We start from the raw sequence: 17,850 nt of genomic DNA, 5'->3' as shown, positions 1-17,850 counted from the left end.
TTCGCGAAGCATTCGATATTCCTCGAATCCGTTCAATTATTGATCGTTTCTGCCAATCCAACGAACCTAAGCAATCTTGAACGAAATCTTTCCTTTGCACCCTTTCTTTTTGCGCCCTCATGGACGATACGAGAGGGTCGGTAAGCACTACCGAAATTATGTTTGCACACACATCGAACTGTGACCTATCGACCGGACGAGACCTTCCGAAAGTAACCTTCGAGGGTCTGACTTGCCAATCAACCGTGTTTCACCCTCCTGTACGTCAGACGACAGAGTAAACAGGGATTTATGTCCGCGTAGGTGCTTCAGTCAATACATCAGTAGATTTTTCGGCAGGCCATTCAAGAGCTTTCCCAATTGTCCATCCTTTATTCTTTTCGATTCTTTTTTCTATGATGTAATTTAACTCGTTCGATCTAACCTTTCTCTATTTGGATTTTGCTCTCTTTTTCTTTTATTGCCTCACTCAAGATTATTTTGCACGTTGCTATGTTGTTTATTGTCATTCTTGATAATTTTTTAGAGGCCTATTGTTCCCCACTCTTACTATCACTAATACTATTTACACATACCCAACACCCTCTTTTGAAAATGTTATATTATGTCTGACTTCATCTTTTGCCCCTGAGTCATCTTGCTAGCTACCTTTTCAGTGTAGCATTCGTTAAGTTTTCGTTTCTCAGGAATTTTGTCTCCTATAATCCCAAAAGTTATCAAGAGTCTACTATAGTTGCCAATCAAAAATACAGGGTGTCCTAGAGAGAGTGATAATCCATTGGAGGGGTGGTTGTTGAGGTGAATTTGAACAATTTTTTCCTTTGTCAAAATGTTGGTTAAGTCAACATGATATTGTCTTGCAGAGGGCTAGAAACATTCATTAGGACAAAGATGTCCTGTCAGGTTCGAAAGGGTTAATAAGTTCATTATGGACCCGCAAATCTGCATTAACTATGATTTTAACCCATAAGTTTCAGTTAAAATATATATATCTTTTTATTTTGACACTTTTCAATGTGTATTATTTGTTTTCGTTTAAATTCAAGTTTGTTAAATTCATTCAATGTATCGTAACTATTCGCTTGTTTGTTGGATATCGAATTTATTTACAACCGTCCGATAAATGTGTTATCGAAAAGTTTTTTTGTAGCGTTTTTTTATAGCTGTTGATTTTTTAGGGATGTATAACAGAGTTTTCGTTTTTGATTTGTTCATCTAGATTTATATTGTTGAATTGATTGGTAGTCTGTGTGCGGTTATTTTAAACATTTATTTATATTTTAAAATATAAAAATACCAAATTTGTTTGCATTGTTTGAGGGATACGTTAAGAAAAACATTTATGAATAATTTTTAATAAAATATCTGTTTTCTAAAAGGTTTTTATAATGGTTTATGTTTTAAGCGAAAATATCTTTAAACACTTCTGAACTTCATTCTGTTTCTGAGTTTTTACATTATGAAAATGGTAACAACAAAGGTGAAATTTTTTTCTATTTTAATAGAACGCTGTGAAGGAAAGTTTCGAAATTAGGTCTTTGAGACCGGTATTACATAAAACAAGAAATATATAAAATTTTTCGACTTTTTTCCCCTATATTATTCTTCTTGAATACTGTGCTTTCAGTTTGCTGCAATATTCAGTAGCTGGAAAAAGCTTTTAGAAAACGCGTCAACTTCCAAGAATATGTAAGAATGTTTTTCGATAAAGGGTTCCTTGAATCGTGTAAGTATAGAATTTCACGAGTAAAAATTGATGTTTAAAGAGTATGTACAAAGAAACTGAAATTCTTTGTGTCTAATATTAAATTTTTGCACGTTGTTGGAATTATTTGAAGAAAGCAGCTATTTTGCAATATAAAATTTCTGGATATTCTTCACAAAAAGTGTTGAGAGAATCAGTAGTGACCGATGCTTCAAGTTTAATTCAATCGAATAATTAAGAGAAGAAAAGGGAAGCTATTAATAATTTTGGTATTCTATTGATACTTTTAATAAGTAGAGTTTCAGTTTATTACACTGTTAATTTTCACCTTGACATTCAAAGTATTAACTTATGAAAATTGCTTCTTTGAATGTCTGATAATCGGTACTCGTATTCACGTTCCAAACGACACGCGTCTGACCATCGGTGTTTCATACTACTTGAACTGGCTTGAAGTGTAGTCATACACAGTCGTGCTCACTGTCATGATATCTAGAGTTGCCTGTAGAATCTACAAAAGCCGAAAAATTTGCATAAAGAATCTCAGAATATATAAACATTAAATATTTATAAACGTTAATCCAACCTTAACTGAAATTCATTGGCATATAAATGTGATGAAGATAAATAATTTTACTAAAATTATCATTTAAGTTAAAATCATTATTTTTTTATTAGGTGTGTAGGATTTTTGTTTTCCATCGACCTGTCGATGCATTTTACCGCTCGTTTTCCCACAGTTACTAGCTCTACCTAACATCATTAATTAAGCCTCGTTTCGTCGTTGTTTATTTGGAACCGTTTACTAGTAATTGCCGCGTTATTTGTTTGGAGCAGCGATTTCACGTCAAAGTGCATCGCGTAATTAGGATGATAATGGTGTTACAATTTATGCAACCTCGCCGGTTAGTTAACGGAAATTGCTTCGCCGCCAATGTCATTACGAGGGACGTTACAAAGGGGCCACCTGTGCACAAACGAGGGATCGCGAGATGTAGCAAATAAGTATCTGTCAAGTATAAAATTGTACGACTTCGTTCTCAATGATTTATTTCGAAAGTTACCTCAAAATGTTTCTTTTGCATTAGAGTGGATTTGAATCTTCTGTTTCGTATTAACCTTAATAACACACTTATTTTATATTTAACGGATGGATTAAGGTACTATAAGAACGATTGCAAAATAAAAGAAAAAATTACTTTTGTAATTCAATGTAAGATATCATAAACTTAGATTAGAGAATTAGATCATTATGTTTTTGGGGGAAAATTTCAAAATTTACTGGAGGTCTCATTGAAAAATAGAAGGTTGAAAAAAAGTTATTAATCTAAACGCATAAAGTCACGATTTGATGGCATAAAAGTAATGCAAAATAGCACTTATAGTACATCAACTTGAAGCTTGAAGCCTGATGAAAATGGCTACATAAATTTTTCATCATTGTTCCTGATATAAAATGGCTGGTTGCCAGTTACAGAAAACAATGACCAGTTGAGCCATTGTTTCTTCCAATGAAGAAACTGCCATTTTGTATCAGGAATATTGATGAATCGTTTAAGTAGTCATTCTCATCAAATCTTAAGCTTTAGATTAATATGCCATAAGTGCTATTTTGCAGTACTTTTATATCAGCAAATCAAGATCTAACATTTTCTATGCTTTGAAATTAATCATTTACTATGCAACAACCCTTAACTACGAATTAGAAAAAAATTGAAGCACGAAAATGATAACATTTATAACCACGTGACAATAACATATTTGAGTTATTCAAAACGAATATACTTCATCCATAGGGTAGTTCATCCAGTGATTTGTAAAATAATTTCAGCGTAAGCCTGTCTCTGAAATCAATTTCGGCCACGGTTGAAATCCCTTTAATCCTGGCATCTCTTTCCATTCAATTTCATCGAAATCCATCTAATTGAGATCTCATTTTCATTCCAATGGAATTGAGTCACATAGATGGTTATCGTTTCCACCCTTCGCGTTGACGATTCACGAGCTCTCAGCCACCCCATCGTCCAACTTTCAACCCCAGTGCACGTAATATGCTTTTCGTCCGTCTGTTCTCGTCCTTTTGTCATACTTTCGCCATCTTCATACGAGAGTTCACGTGCCGTAGTTATAATATTCTCTCTGGTTAATTAGAAAGCTTTTGTATAAGCTGCTGGTACTGTCTGAAACTATGCCAATGAGGTCTTAATAAGAATCGATATTGCTCGTGGATAAATTGACCTCTTAGTGTCTAGCTAGCTTGTCTACTATCGTCAAACTTTCAATATTTTTACAATATTTTTTAAAAGTAGTAAGGTGTATATTTCTATTTTTAATTATCAATTTACCTAATATTTAATTGTCAGGTTGTGAAGAATTATTTATAGGTCTTACGTAAAATCCAGGTGTATAAAAATAAAATTGAAGTATTTATTGTAAAAGATAAGATTCCAAATTAAACCATTCGATCGAGTGAACGAATCGTTAATGACATAGTTAATTGCTTCGTTATATAGGTCGTACAAATTAGCGGTCGAATAGCTAGTATCGTAATGTCGATTGCTGTGTAATTACCAGGGGACCAAATTATTCCTTTATCGATAGTACAATTCATTCACACTATTGAATTCAATAAGTAATTATCTCGCGTTATACTCGGACAATATCAATACCTTGAATTCGATAAAAATATATAAAAAAGAATATGAGATCCCTATTAATGCATTAATAGATTTTTAATACCCATTTAATTAGCTACTGACGGTTAAACAAAATTAATGAAATTTAGATGTACTATTGTTAAAGAGGACCTTAATATCCTGAATTTTTAAGTACCTGCTATTTTAATTATAAAGTAATAATACGTATTTATTTAACAGTTGATTGCATTGATGGTCATCAGTGATCAATTAAATAATTATTAAATAAAAAATGAAAGTAGGTTCTCAGCACTATTATTATTTTATTAAAAATTAAAATTATCGTGTGGGAAAATAGACATTGACTAGATACATATAGACAGAAATTCGATCTCACCTACACATAGGATCATGAAGGGTTAACTTTAGATTACTAATCCTTGCACACAATAATTAAGTGCTTTTGACATCAAAACTAATCATGCCCAGGGGTCATTATTTTGCCATGTGCAGTACCAAGCATCGTAAGCTTCCCCAATGCAAAGGGTGTTATTAATGGTAAATGGGCTTTACCATCAAAACTTCAAAAATTATAAAAATAATTCTTTTTAAATTTTGTATAATAATTTCAATTAATGTTAGCAATACGTTTTGTTGAAAATATGTCAAAATTTTCACTTTAAATATTGAAAAACTAATATCAACATATGTCTTGAAACAGTTTAGAGTGAACGTAACCAGTTTTGAAATTACACCCCTCAATTATAACGAACAAGTTTTCTGTCTCTTCACCCGTATTCTTAATAATTTTCTCAAACAACTCAATTCTGGTAGCTTGTGAACTTGTCTTTTCCGTCCATTACTCTGAGGAAATTCATTTGCTCGCGTCAGTGTCCACTCGTTAGCAAAATTTCTCGACCATGTTGCACACTGAGGATAACGAGAGCAGGTTTTCCAACGGGCATGGGGATTCGTCTGAAATATAGAGTTTCACCTCTGCATTTCCATCCTCTTTTGTACAAGCTGAACCCGTGCACGCGCGCATAGATAATGCCGGGTAATTAGCGCTTTGCATTATCGTTCCGTTCCAGGAAACATTCCGGTGCATTTCTTTCCAGCCGTTTATCCGATTACGATCTCGTCTATTTAGCATGAAACGTGGCTCGTTCGCGCGAACACGCGTGTAATTATCGAGCGATGTATCTCCTGTGTATCTGAACGATCCTTCTTCCGGTGTACGATACACGGGGTTATATTAAATTGAAACACGATTGTTTACGTAACGCGATATCCTGCAATCCACGTTAATGTAATACGCATTTGGCTGAGGATAATAGTGATTTGTCGATGTTAATATAATTTTCGTAGATTAAGAAGGCTGGAATTCTCATATTCTGATTTTCAGAAAATTTTTTTACTTTTCTCAATTTCTTTACTCATCATGAAAAGATGGGAATTTTTTGTTCAATGATGAGTACTCGTCATGGAGAAAAGAAAATCACTTTATTAGTAAAATTTAGTAATTTCAACACATTTTAGCAAGTAAATTAAGCACACGTGTTGCACATTTTTCAAATTAAGTAAAACATTTAAAGGATCAGAAATAAATGTGGCGATCTTAATTAAGTCATGACGTATATGTAATTTTAATTATCATGTTTATTTAAAAAATATATTTTTATCACTTAGAAATAAGTCCCCAAGAATCTGGTATCTATTATTTATGTTGACAAAGATTGTCTAACTTCTTGACATGAATATTTTTCATTCTCATTCACCTGTCAAGCATTTTTCTTTTGCCTCGTTCCGCGGATTTCCGTTTCTTTAGCCAGTGTGGCGAATAATTGCTACCTTTCACCGGAGAATCATGACGTCCGACCATCTTGAGTCCTTACTTTATTTCTTGGAAATTAGACTCGTTCCGGCAAACGAGTCATAAATATAATCATGGCGTTTAATTATGACGGGATCGGAGAGATTTATGCGCCCGCGGAAATCGTCACGGTGAATATTGTTCGCGCATTAATTAAAGCGAGTAAAGGTGAAAGAATAGGGAAGTGAGTTTTTCATTTCGATTTTCAAGTCGTACTTGCCATGTCAGGATTATTTCGTTATTGTACATCATTCAGGTTGAATTGGAAGTTCAATATTTAATAATTTCTTAATGTAACATTAAATCTATCGACCTTTATCAAAGGTACATACTAGAGGAATACAATATTGTTATTTGATTGTGTTCAAAATTAATGAAAATTTAAACAGTACACCAAAGTTAATTTGTTTCATTTATTCATGATAATTTTTCGATAAGTATATTTATAATTCACTTTACTAATATTATAAAGGAAAGCTGTGTTAATTTTTTAAGTAAAGTTCCATTTATTCCTGATAATTATCTAAGAAACACATTACTTCATCAAAGAACTTTCTTTATTTAAAAATTAAATCCAATAAATCAAAAAAGTAGAAAATTGCAATTATCAATTTAGATAGTTTATCCTAAACACCTACATATAGAAATGCCTGCTTTTGCTATGAAAAAGTAACTCGAAATGAAATAAATAAATACCCGAAACACTTTCAAAGTTCAGATAGTGATGAATGGTAAAAGTTTACCTAAAGCCTTTATCCTGGAGGCTGTGGGTATAAATTCTTTCCAACTTTTTCATGAAATTTTCATTCTCAATCCCCCGTTCAAGTTCACTTTCATGAATATTATTCAACCACATGAATGCATTCAAGTTTCGTTTCAAGTAACAACTCCTGTAAAATTGTTGATTGAAATTTCTCGTTATCAGAGATTCGAAGGGCACGGAGGATGTAGTTAATCCGTCCACAGGTTTATTTTCTAATTCGACGACGGACGATAAAAATAATAGTAGCCATCGGGGAACTGTCGAGCGATGCTTTCCGACCGCAATGGCTTCCTACACCTCGTACCAATGATATTGGCCTCAACAAAATAATGAATAAATTGAGCGTGGGTCACAATAAAAATATAATCGTCCGCCGTACATCCATGATTCACGTTTCATTATCCTATTAGAGCCAATGGACGGTCGGAAGATAGCTCTCCCCCTTCTTTCGTTCTGTATATGTGCCACCACGTTCGTCTCGTTTCGTTACGGAGCCGCGTCGTGTGAGCCAGGACAAACCAGCCGCAAGATCGCAAACCTCTCGCGCAAGCGGACGAGCGAAGAGAGAAGGTAGGAAGACCAACTTTGATTTCAACGGATAACTATAAACACCTTCGATCCCGAACCGACAACCGGCCGAGCATGGCAGCGAATAAAACAGAACGCATAAATTATTAGGTCGTTAACTGATAAGGAAAGCCTTTCCACACGACAATTCGAATTTTAATGCGAATTTCGGAAATTATAGAGGGGATCGTGTTATCCAAGGAATGCTTTCTTTTGTTCTTCGATCGGACCTTAATCGGAGGGGTGAAATCATCCCTAAAAATTTGCAGAATTTTTCATGTTTTTCTTCTTCTGCAGTTTCATGGATCTTCTAATATAATTCATTTTTTCTATTAATAGCTTATAAAAAATTTGAAAAACTTTAAGGGATGATTTACCCCTTCTGAGTCAAAATCATTTCTTGATTAACTCGATACTCTATAAAGATTCATTGGAATAAGAATTTTCCAGTTGGGCGGCTTTCCTTGTAAATTATGTAAATTTTTCTTATTCCTTCGACAAAAGGTAGATTTCATGAAAAGAAAATATGTAGATTTTTGAAATTTCTAGGGTTGAAAAGCGGCACTGAACAACGTAATCCATTGCATGTGGTACATTGACACTCTTAAACAGATTTTCGTACGTCCCTGACCCCAAGTTTTAAATCCTTATCTCCCCATATACTCCTGAATTGCTGTTTTGGCAATTGAATTACGTGTACTCTTACGCCTGAGCAATTTTACCATCTCTCTAAATCAGCGCCTCTCTCCTCTATGAGGTAATATGACATCACCGGGATCGAAGGTGTTAAGTTATATTTTCAATGCAAGCTCGTTAAACCTATCCTGGATTTGCGAAACGGAATTTAAAGAGATTCCGACGTCTGTATAGAAACTAAATCACTCTCTCTTTCGACGTGTAAAAAAAAAAAAAAATGCCGATGCATCAGAAATTGTTCAGCGGTGAAAACTGCAACGGGCGAGACCGTGAAATTGGAAAGCACGGTCTATTGTTGGGTTAATTGATTTAAAGGGGACAGAACGAACCCTGAGCTGTGATGGAGTTAGCAGCGACCTAATTAAAAGTAACTAACTTACAAAACCAATACAGAGTGTTACATAAAAGAAACTGAAATTACAGTGTAAAAGAGCTGTTCCAGCGAATTTGAAACATTTTTTTTTAATAAATAAAAATCACAGGGGTAGAGGGTTAATCTCACACCTCGTATTAAATTTTTATTCTTTTACTTTCTAATGTTTGTGTATTGGCTTCGTGTCTTTATAATCTATAAATAAATAAATAATTCCGAATGGATTTCTCCATGACGCAACGGGCCCGATGCCGACATTAATTCTAGTTCAAAGGTTCGAAACGACCGAACGATTGATCGTGTGTACGAGTACGCGCGTGTGTGTGTGTGAACTTAGAGGCAGGTTCCACGGCGATTCTACGAACCCGCCACCCACCCTTCTGTTCAATTAAAAGAGTTTACTCGGCAAACGATTGCGCATGCCGCATTCAATGAAAGTCGTCGGCTCGTCGATTTTTATAGCTTGTCGACCGACACCGTCTCCACCTTTTGATCACCGCTCACCTCCCGATTCTAATTTAGGACTCTATTATTCCACGTTCGATGAAGAGAAAAAAAAAGGGTTCTTTCCCTTCTCGAAATCGATGTTGCTTGTCCACCCTCTAATGTTTACCGTGGCGATTTCAATGAATGTAATTGGCGATCCTTCGCGACAATTGGTCGGACAATTTTTCCACGAACAATGCCAGTCGTAATTCGCAACGTTGCTCGGATAGTCGCGAACAAGAGCGGAGGGATCATTTTTCGAAGGTCTCGTGTAAAGTTGTAGTTCCCAGGGAAAAGCGTGAAGGCAACGATAAGCGATCGTGGTTGTTTCTTGAAGAGAGGTTGTTGATCTTATCGGGTTTTTGCTTCTTTACTGCAGTGTTTACGGTGACGCGTATCCACCCACACCTGTAATAATAGTGTCTGCTCATTTGATAGCTCAGAGCTGGGGAAGGGTGTGTCTGGTGCTCTTTTTATTGCTTCCACTGCCATGAATTTCGAGGTGACTTAATCGTGTTCGAAACTGTTTCTCTGTCCGTAATTGATGCAACAACGAAACAAATGTTTTAATGTTGGACGTAATAAGGGTGAAAAAAGAGGTGAAGGTGTTTGGTGTTTTATAAATTCTGATGCTGTGTTTGAAAATGAGTGATCATGTGGAAGGTAGGTAATCAATAGAGGTGTGCGAGAAGTCGAAAATATTAGGTCAGGCCGGGTTGGGTCTGTATTATTCGAATCAGCTCGACTTGACTCGATTCCGTTCAACTCAGCTTAACTTGGTTCGACTTGGTCAGGTTAGGTTAGGTCGCCTCGGCTTGATTCGGTTCGGGTCGGATCTGGTCGGGTTGCATATCTATACTTTCGAGTACCCGACCCGTGCCGACCTAACTCGAATAATTCAGCCTCCACTAGAGCATCGGGTACCCGAAATTTTCGGGTCCTCGCACACCCCCACTAATTAATAAAATAAGATGTTTTGAGAACCTTGACAATAAAATATCTATTATAATTTTATAAGCTAGAGAAAGATCATATTTTAAAATTTATATTATAAAACCTGAAATTTAAGCATTGAGAAATTTACATCGAATGATAATTAAAAAGCAATTCACAGAAGTCCTATCAATCTAGTCACGAAATTTTCCAAACTGAACACGATCCTCCGTTCCATCAATTCTAACGTAATCAGTAACCGATAAACCTTCCATCGTTTCGTATGAATCACCCATTTGAGTTTCAAACTCTTGTCCTAACTCCCTTCGTTTTATGGGCGCGTGGGAGATATTCAAGATCGCGTTGAACGGTGATGTTATCGCGTAAATCTGTGAAAAGGGCAAGAATGGGAACCGTAAGTTCTTCCATGGAGGGGCGAAAATTCGACGACAAGCTCGTAAAATTGTAAACGCTTTAATAAAAAGGCAGACGTATGAATATTATGGTCGACTTCTTTCAAATATTCCAATCGGCAAACATCGAACGTTTAATTTACCAATAAATGAAAAACAGTGTTTTCGATAATCAATATTTGCTCAGAATCTTTCATTATGTTCTACTTTTTCTCATAGAGTTTTCCAGGATGGGTGCGTTGCAAATATTGTTCGCGCCACGCTATGAACAATTTCACTTTAATTAGCGGCCCCCATTCAAATGCACGCGTGGGCGTGGGTACGCGAGTTGCACTCGTGCCGTGTTCCCTGTGCACTTCTTGTTCTGCGTAGCTCGTCATGCAGATACAACGGGTGTTCAGAAAGTTCATGAATACTGGAACGATGCGATGCTGGAATTTTCCTTTTGCCCAGCAAGAGCATTCCTTTCCCTTCATAGGTTTCACTAAGAAACGTGTTCGTAATACGAACAGGGCTGAAAGCTTTATTGTCGTGCTGAATTGTGTATTGTATGAAATGCTTGATGGAATTGAAGAGATTTTTTTCAAAGATTTATTAAATACCATTTACCACTATTCAGAACTTCTTTTTTTCCATTTGTAATTCAACTAGATTACATTCCTAAAGGGATGTTTTATGAACTGTTATAAAATTAATACAAATACTCGTGATTTCGAATATTTTGTATCGTCATTCATGCGAAATTAAATACGAAAGAGAAGATAAAATATGGAATCGTAAATAAATACTCTGGTCTTCTTGAATTTTCCAATTTTATTAAAAAACTTCTGCCTCCCCGTTTACCAACTAACTCCATTAAATCTGATGGGCGGCCCGTTTCATCCGTTTCCATTGTGAAAAATGCTGCTTCTGGAAATAAAATATTTCGGTTGCACTCGTTGTTCAAATACGATTCCACAAATTCAAAACTAGAAAATTTAATTAAATACAGTTGATCTCATATTTTTAAGCGCGTTAATTCGAGAAAAAAGATCGTCTATCGTTTATGGGAAAAGAAGGAAGGAGAAATATCAACAGCTGAATTTTATAAATGATCACTATGTGACGTACCCTGGTAAAGTCATTTTTCACGCAAAATGATGAATCTTCTCGCAGAATACCGAGGTGTCCCAGCTTATGTTCCAGCCGAATCGATATCACGAACGACGGGATACTTTTATCCTTCTTTCTGTTTTTCAAGCATCAGACGGATACCATTAACGTGTTCCTTCTTCTACAGCCACGACGTGAAAGCCGCGCGAATTTCTCCTTTTTCAGCTCCTTTAGATTAGAAGCTAGAGCCTGATTCAGTTCTCTACACTTTTTCAACTTTTTCTATCTTCTCTGATAGTTTGTTACACGAGTGATCCTTGTTGACATTGTAAAGTGTCTTCGTTTAATTATTAATTATTAAAATTTTTAACAAAATTAGATTGTTGCTTTTAAAATTAGCGAATGTTATACGAATTACCGCGAACACAAAATTAATTTTAAAATAATGAATTTGAAAAAATTGAATTATTTACAGATTAAAATTGGAGGAAAATTTAAAAGACTATCGATAGTAGAGATTCGTTTTTGAGAATTGAAAATTTCGGGTACCCGTTACTCGGGTCAGGTCGAGCGAGGTTTTCGCGATCCTCTAATCGACACTAAATTTTCCTTATTCACAAATAAAATCATTTTGGGTCGCGTGTATATTGTTGGCGGATAAAGGGTTGAGTTACTAAACCGATTATCTTTCTCCGTCTACAGATTGCGGCAATTATTATTCAGTTAAACCGGTTATTCGATAATTCGTTGCTTATTATTTACAGCTCTCGTATAAAGCTACGAATCGGTTTATTGCAAGTATAAATCTACATTAGAACTCGAACACCTACAAAGGCGATGATTAATTATTATTGAGATCAGGTTCACGCTACCATTACTCATTGGGAAACGTGTTAATCCCCTATAATACAACACCATGAATATTTTCCAATCTCTTTTCTGTAGCATTCATCAGCGTTTCGTTAAATGGCTCGTTTACGGTCTTTGAAGGCAGTGTCCTAAAAGCGGACACACTGTGTACATTGCGGTTGTTAAATGGTAATTTCATATGACACGGGATTTATTCGCCAGTTGGCTCGCTGTTAGTTGATCGAGAGACTAGTAAGTTTGCCTGACGCTGAATTTATGGAATTCATCCTGAGCATAATTCAGAATGAGTCGTGGAATCTGCTTTATCAGTTTTCATCTCTGTTTCTTGTTCCCTCGAGATTACTACCTTTTAACGTAATACGGATGAAAGTTATTTAATCACACGAATATTAAACTGTCTGAATATGTGAAGAAATACGAGGCAGGAAATGTGGTTATTATTACATGCACAAGTTTTGGTAATATTTGTAATACTGGCATAAAAGGGTTCTGAAAATATTTATATTGTATGATATAAAAGGGTACCAAAAATATTTTTATTACCTATATGTAAGGTTTTTGATTGTGTCTATATTATTGACGTAAAAAGGCTTTGATATTATATGAATATTATATTGTATGTACTATAAAAGAGGCCTGGTAATATTGGCATGATTGATGTAAAAAGGTTTCAATAATTTTTTTATGATTGACTGATGATCTATTTTATTCAAATTGAATGTAATTTAATAAAAAAGAAAAAACAGGTAAATATTAACCCTCGGAAAGGAGATATTTTGGGGTATGGTTATTTTCAATTATTATGATATGGGTTTGAAGGTAGAATTATATAGAAATTTTTCAATATACTTTTTAACAAATAAAATTTCTGTACTTTTCATATTTTATTTTTGGTACTTCGCATCTATTTTAGTGCCTGGATCGAAATGGCCTTGTAATAGCAGTGGGAGGGTTGAAAGCTTAATGTGAAAAATTAAATAATCACCTAATAATTATTATAACAATATGCCTTACAACATACATAGTGAACGTGTTAATATTGTAAGGTATTCATACTGTCGTGAAATCTTTTTTCTTGAATCCTTGAAAATTTCCCGCATACCATAAGCGAATCATTTTGCATTTATCTATAAATTCTACCTTCGACTTTATTCATTTTCCACCTCCTATGTTTCTCAATCTTTCCCTCTTCCCGAAGTTGCAAATGCAAAACGAGCAGTAGGTACCTACCCAGATGTTCCTCTAAATCATCGAAGTCCAAGACAGGTTTGCTGGCTTGTTTTCAAACGGCGTACAAGAGGTCTATACTTACATTTTCCGTTTCATCCTTCAATAGACCATGATTCTACTATGTATAAGTGGTGATGTTGAATATTTTCCCGTTGCAAATAAAAACGCACGAGTTACGATTGTCATTGCCGACATTCTATACCCACGTGGCCGTAATTGCAACGGCATAATTCACGCGTAACCGACCGTTCGCTTTGATTATGAATAAAACATACACTTATAAAATGACGTTCTCGCGAGCGTGTTACGCTCGATATCACCGAAAGGATACACGCTCCGGGCCGTGGCATTTGAATAATGAATTCATGGTCAAATGAACGAACTCTTTTTTCCACGGACCTCTGCGATGTCGTTTGTTTTCATCGAAGGTTGCAACGACGATGCTAGAAATGATAGTTTGACAGAAAAGATCATCAATCTTACGAGTTTAATTTAATTCTGATCTAATTAGAGCAAAGACGTTGAACTCACACAAAAATTTAATTATGATAACCTACCATTGATTAAAAGCTCTATTTTTTATGCTATTTACGTTGTTATTGTGTTTTTGCAATGAAATAATGGAGAAAAGAAAATACAATTAATTCTGATTTTGTTTGAAATAACTGTGTATTTGATTTTTCTCTGTCTTTAGTATTTATCCTGCAGTACTCGATTTTGCAAATTACTGAAACGTTTTATTTCTCCCAGAATTTGCATATATAGATGCATCGGATTTTACACGTTTCATTAACGTGCCATTAAAATTGCAAATACCAAGGCATGGAAGATATCGTTTTCCGAAAAACGCCGCGAAATGGTCCGATATTAATACGATTCAACGCCGAATGATATTGAATTTCACCCAATATTGGATCCATTAACCAAATATTGATATCGTACCCGGCAGAAATCTGGCAAAATCTGCAGAAAATTGTAGTTTAAAATCAAAACAAAGAAAGGAATCTGTTTTCTGGATGTAATTATAGACCCAATATAGACCCAAACTTGCAAAACATATACAAAGATATTAACATACATTTAAATGTACATATAATTTTTAAACGAAAAGGTATCATATATTGGAAAAATAATTTTGAAAAGGAACAATGCCAAAATGAAAATACATGAAATACAAAATTGGGGCTCTCTCTGTGGTCCGCCATCCTAGAGTTAATGGCTATGTATAAAAAGGGTTGAAAAATTATTTTTTTTTTTTACAGTCATGTCGGTAACGCCAAGATAATTTTTATTAGTTGGTGAGCGAGCATTTGCCCGCAGGGACAACTTACAGGAGTCCTGGAGGTTGGGGCACACCCTCCCTACCTCCCGACCTCATTGCAAAATTGAAAAAAAAAAAGGGTTGAAAAATTATTTTTCATAAATGTAATGTTTTTGTTACAGAACTGTTTAGAAATGCTGCAGAGGCTGGACCTCTGGACATTTTGAAGCTTCGCAAAGGGGATAAACTGTTGAAGATTTCGACCAGTTTGCCGGCGAACACACCAGACTCACCCTATGTTCTTCAGGTAACGATTCAGCCAGCGTACACAGCTGTCCCGGCCATTTCAGCTCGTTCTCGGTTCGCCAAATCTTTAGCCAACGTTTCTCGTTAAATTGTGTAATTCAGCGTGCCTCCATGGCCCTCCTCGGTCTTTTAACATCGAACGAGCCTCGTTTCAAAAGGATTCAATTGAAAAGCTTCAACGCAACGCTGAAACGTAATTACTTCTTGATTCTTCCCTGTGGCGATTTACTTGAAAGTATTTGTAAAGAAAGGAAAAAAAAAAGAGAGACGAAGATTTTTCATTAACGAAACGGACGAACTTCAGCTCTGTAATAATTGCAATTTCAATGAAAGAAATATTCATAAGTCGAATCTCTTCCTTTAAATGCGTTATCTCATTATATTCAAATCTTTCTGAAATTCGTCGTTTAATCGAGGACAGACTTGTCGTAGAGCTTTTAAGATATTAAAGTTAGAATTATACCATTTCTATTGATTTCAATTTAAATTGATTAAATTTGAATCTTCGGAGATTTCTTGGACAGTTTCATTCAATGAGTGATTGGCTCGTTGATGGGAATGGCACTTTCCGAATAATTAGTGGAAGTACATTCTTAGGTCTTTCAATTAATTATCTTTTATGTTATTTCTCATCTGATGAATCTTTACTCTTTTTAAAGTTTTATTTTAATTCTTTTTGTATATGGTGGCTTATTGGATAACTGTAATCGTCTTTATCAATGAAAGGATTAAATTATAATGAGAAAATTCCCCATAGAAAGATAATAGAAGTCAAGATAAGAAAGTCAATAAATATAACAGTGATAATTCTCAAAGGACGATATATTTTATCTGCACTTTAAAAAGGATGGTTCGTATGTTTGAAAAAAAGTATGTTTCCTCTGTTGAAGATTGTCGGCTCGCATCCGGCCTCCTCGGGAGTGATCGAGGCGGAAGTGCTGTGGGCTCTCGAGAGACGCGTGGCGGCCTTGGAAAGGCAACTTCGAGAGCATCAAGAAGCTCTGTACGCGTCACCATCGTTCGCTCTTCGTGAACTGAAGCGGCAAGTGGACAGTTTCAAGAACAAGTTGGAGAACAACGATCAGCTTAGTTGGCTGAGTAAGTTTCTTCCTAACTAAATCATTTCTTTCAGAAAGATTTTTCAAACGTTGCTTGAGATTTTGCTATTGGAAAATTGAAAAAAGAAATACTTTTTTAAAATATCTAACTATAGTTCTCAAAATTGAAATTTTTTATTAAAAAAACTAAGGACAACAAACCATTAAAACGGTATAAATTTCATTTTAGAGCCATTTCCAGTTGTATATTTTAAATCTCTTCCATACCTTTTCATTTTCCTTTCCTTTTAAAGCAATTTTTTTCTTCTAAAATTTAATCCTGCAAGTGTGATTGGGTTTTCCAAAACTAACTGAAACCCTCTGTAGGAAATAACGAACAAAATGACCGGAGACGATTTCAAGCGTTCCGAGTTTTCGATTTCCTTTCAATACCTGTTTTTCTAACTTTTTTTATTTCATATCACAAAGCAGAATCGAGCTTCTCTTGATTATTTTCCCCATGGATTGTAGAATGGAACTGCAATAAACCAAATTTGTAGACCTGATACCATCGAAATTTCGTTTACCGATATTCAACGTAGAAGCCCGACGCTTTCAAAAATCGTTGTCATTCTATTATTTCTCATCGATATCAATCGAGTTCCATTGATCGATTTTCGAACGCTGAAGCTCGATACAAAGACTCGTTGTGCTTTCAAAAATCAAATTGATTCGGTGTCGAATGTGAAAGTGCAACTTTTTCAAAAATCGGTGCAATTCTATTACTTTTCATCGAGCCAATATCAATAGAAAACTGAAGCTTCAAAAATTGCTGCAATTTGTTAACTTTTCATCGATTCATCGACGGGGCGTTGTAGGTGGAAGCGAAAATTCGCTGTGGTATCAAAAATTATTATTAACTAAATTTCATTCATCAATATCAAACATACAGAAGCTCGATGTTTTTAAAAATTACTATCATTCATTTATTTTTCATTAATTCGATGGCAATTGAATTTCTAACGTTAAAACTCGATACTGAGACTTGCTATGGTTTCAAAAATCACTATCATTTGACGTCCTTTATTTGCGATGAAGCGAAACGAAAAATTTCCATACAGTCGTTTCCTGACGATCTGACGAAGACGATAGATATACGCGCGGATAAATAGCGCCTGGGTCGAATACGCCTACCGCTGAATAAATATTTGCACCGTGCAAGGAACCGTCGCAGCTATTCCTATTTTCGGTTTCTAGCCAAACGCGTGTACAGGCTGTTTCAGAAATAGATGATCGCAAACACCTTTATAACCGCAGAATTTCCATGGAAATAATCGTGATCCCAAAATCTCACCTCCAATCTCTTTTTCCTGCCACGAGAATACAATTTCTTCCACGTCTTTTCAACGTCTCTTAAACGAACTTTAAGTTGCGTCGATAAAAGAAAAAGGAAAACGTGACTCGTTTCACGTCGGAAGCTTTCAAGTTCTCAATTTATTTCCAGGCTGCAGCGCGGCTTTTTATTCCTTATTTTCCCACTCGTTCGAACAGTGGTCATTTTCAATTCCCTGCGGCGACATTTTATTATAATATAATTTTTCTTCGAGTT

At 35.3% G+C, this 17,850-nt stretch overlaps 1 protein-coding gene across 4 annotated transcripts in view; it reads left to right on the top strand.

Moving 5' to 3' along the window:
- The window catches only part of LOC114871466, a 123,671-nt gene that overhangs the window by 85,928 nt on the left and 19,893 nt on the right, over positions 1-17,850 (top strand). For all 4 annotated transcript variants that reach the window (XM_029177399.2, XM_029177400.2, XM_046290123.1 and 1 more), the window contains 2 exons: positions 15,081-15,205; positions 16,095-16,302. In XM_029177399.2, coding sequence (XP_029033232.1) covers positions 15,081-15,205; positions 16,095-16,302 — 333 coding nt within the window. The remainder of the gene's footprint in view (positions 1-15,080; positions 15,206-16,094; positions 16,303-17,850) is intronic.

Source organism: Osmia bicornis, chromosome 2 (assembly GCF_907164935.1).
Source record: "Osmia bicornis bicornis chromosome 2, iOsmBic2.1, whole genome shotgun sequence".
Taxonomy (NCBI): domain Eukaryota; kingdom Metazoa; phylum Arthropoda; class Insecta; order Hymenoptera; family Megachilidae; genus Osmia; species Osmia bicornis.
Note: the sequence above shows the minus strand (reverse complement) of the source record. Positions and strands in the feature narration are given on the sequence as shown.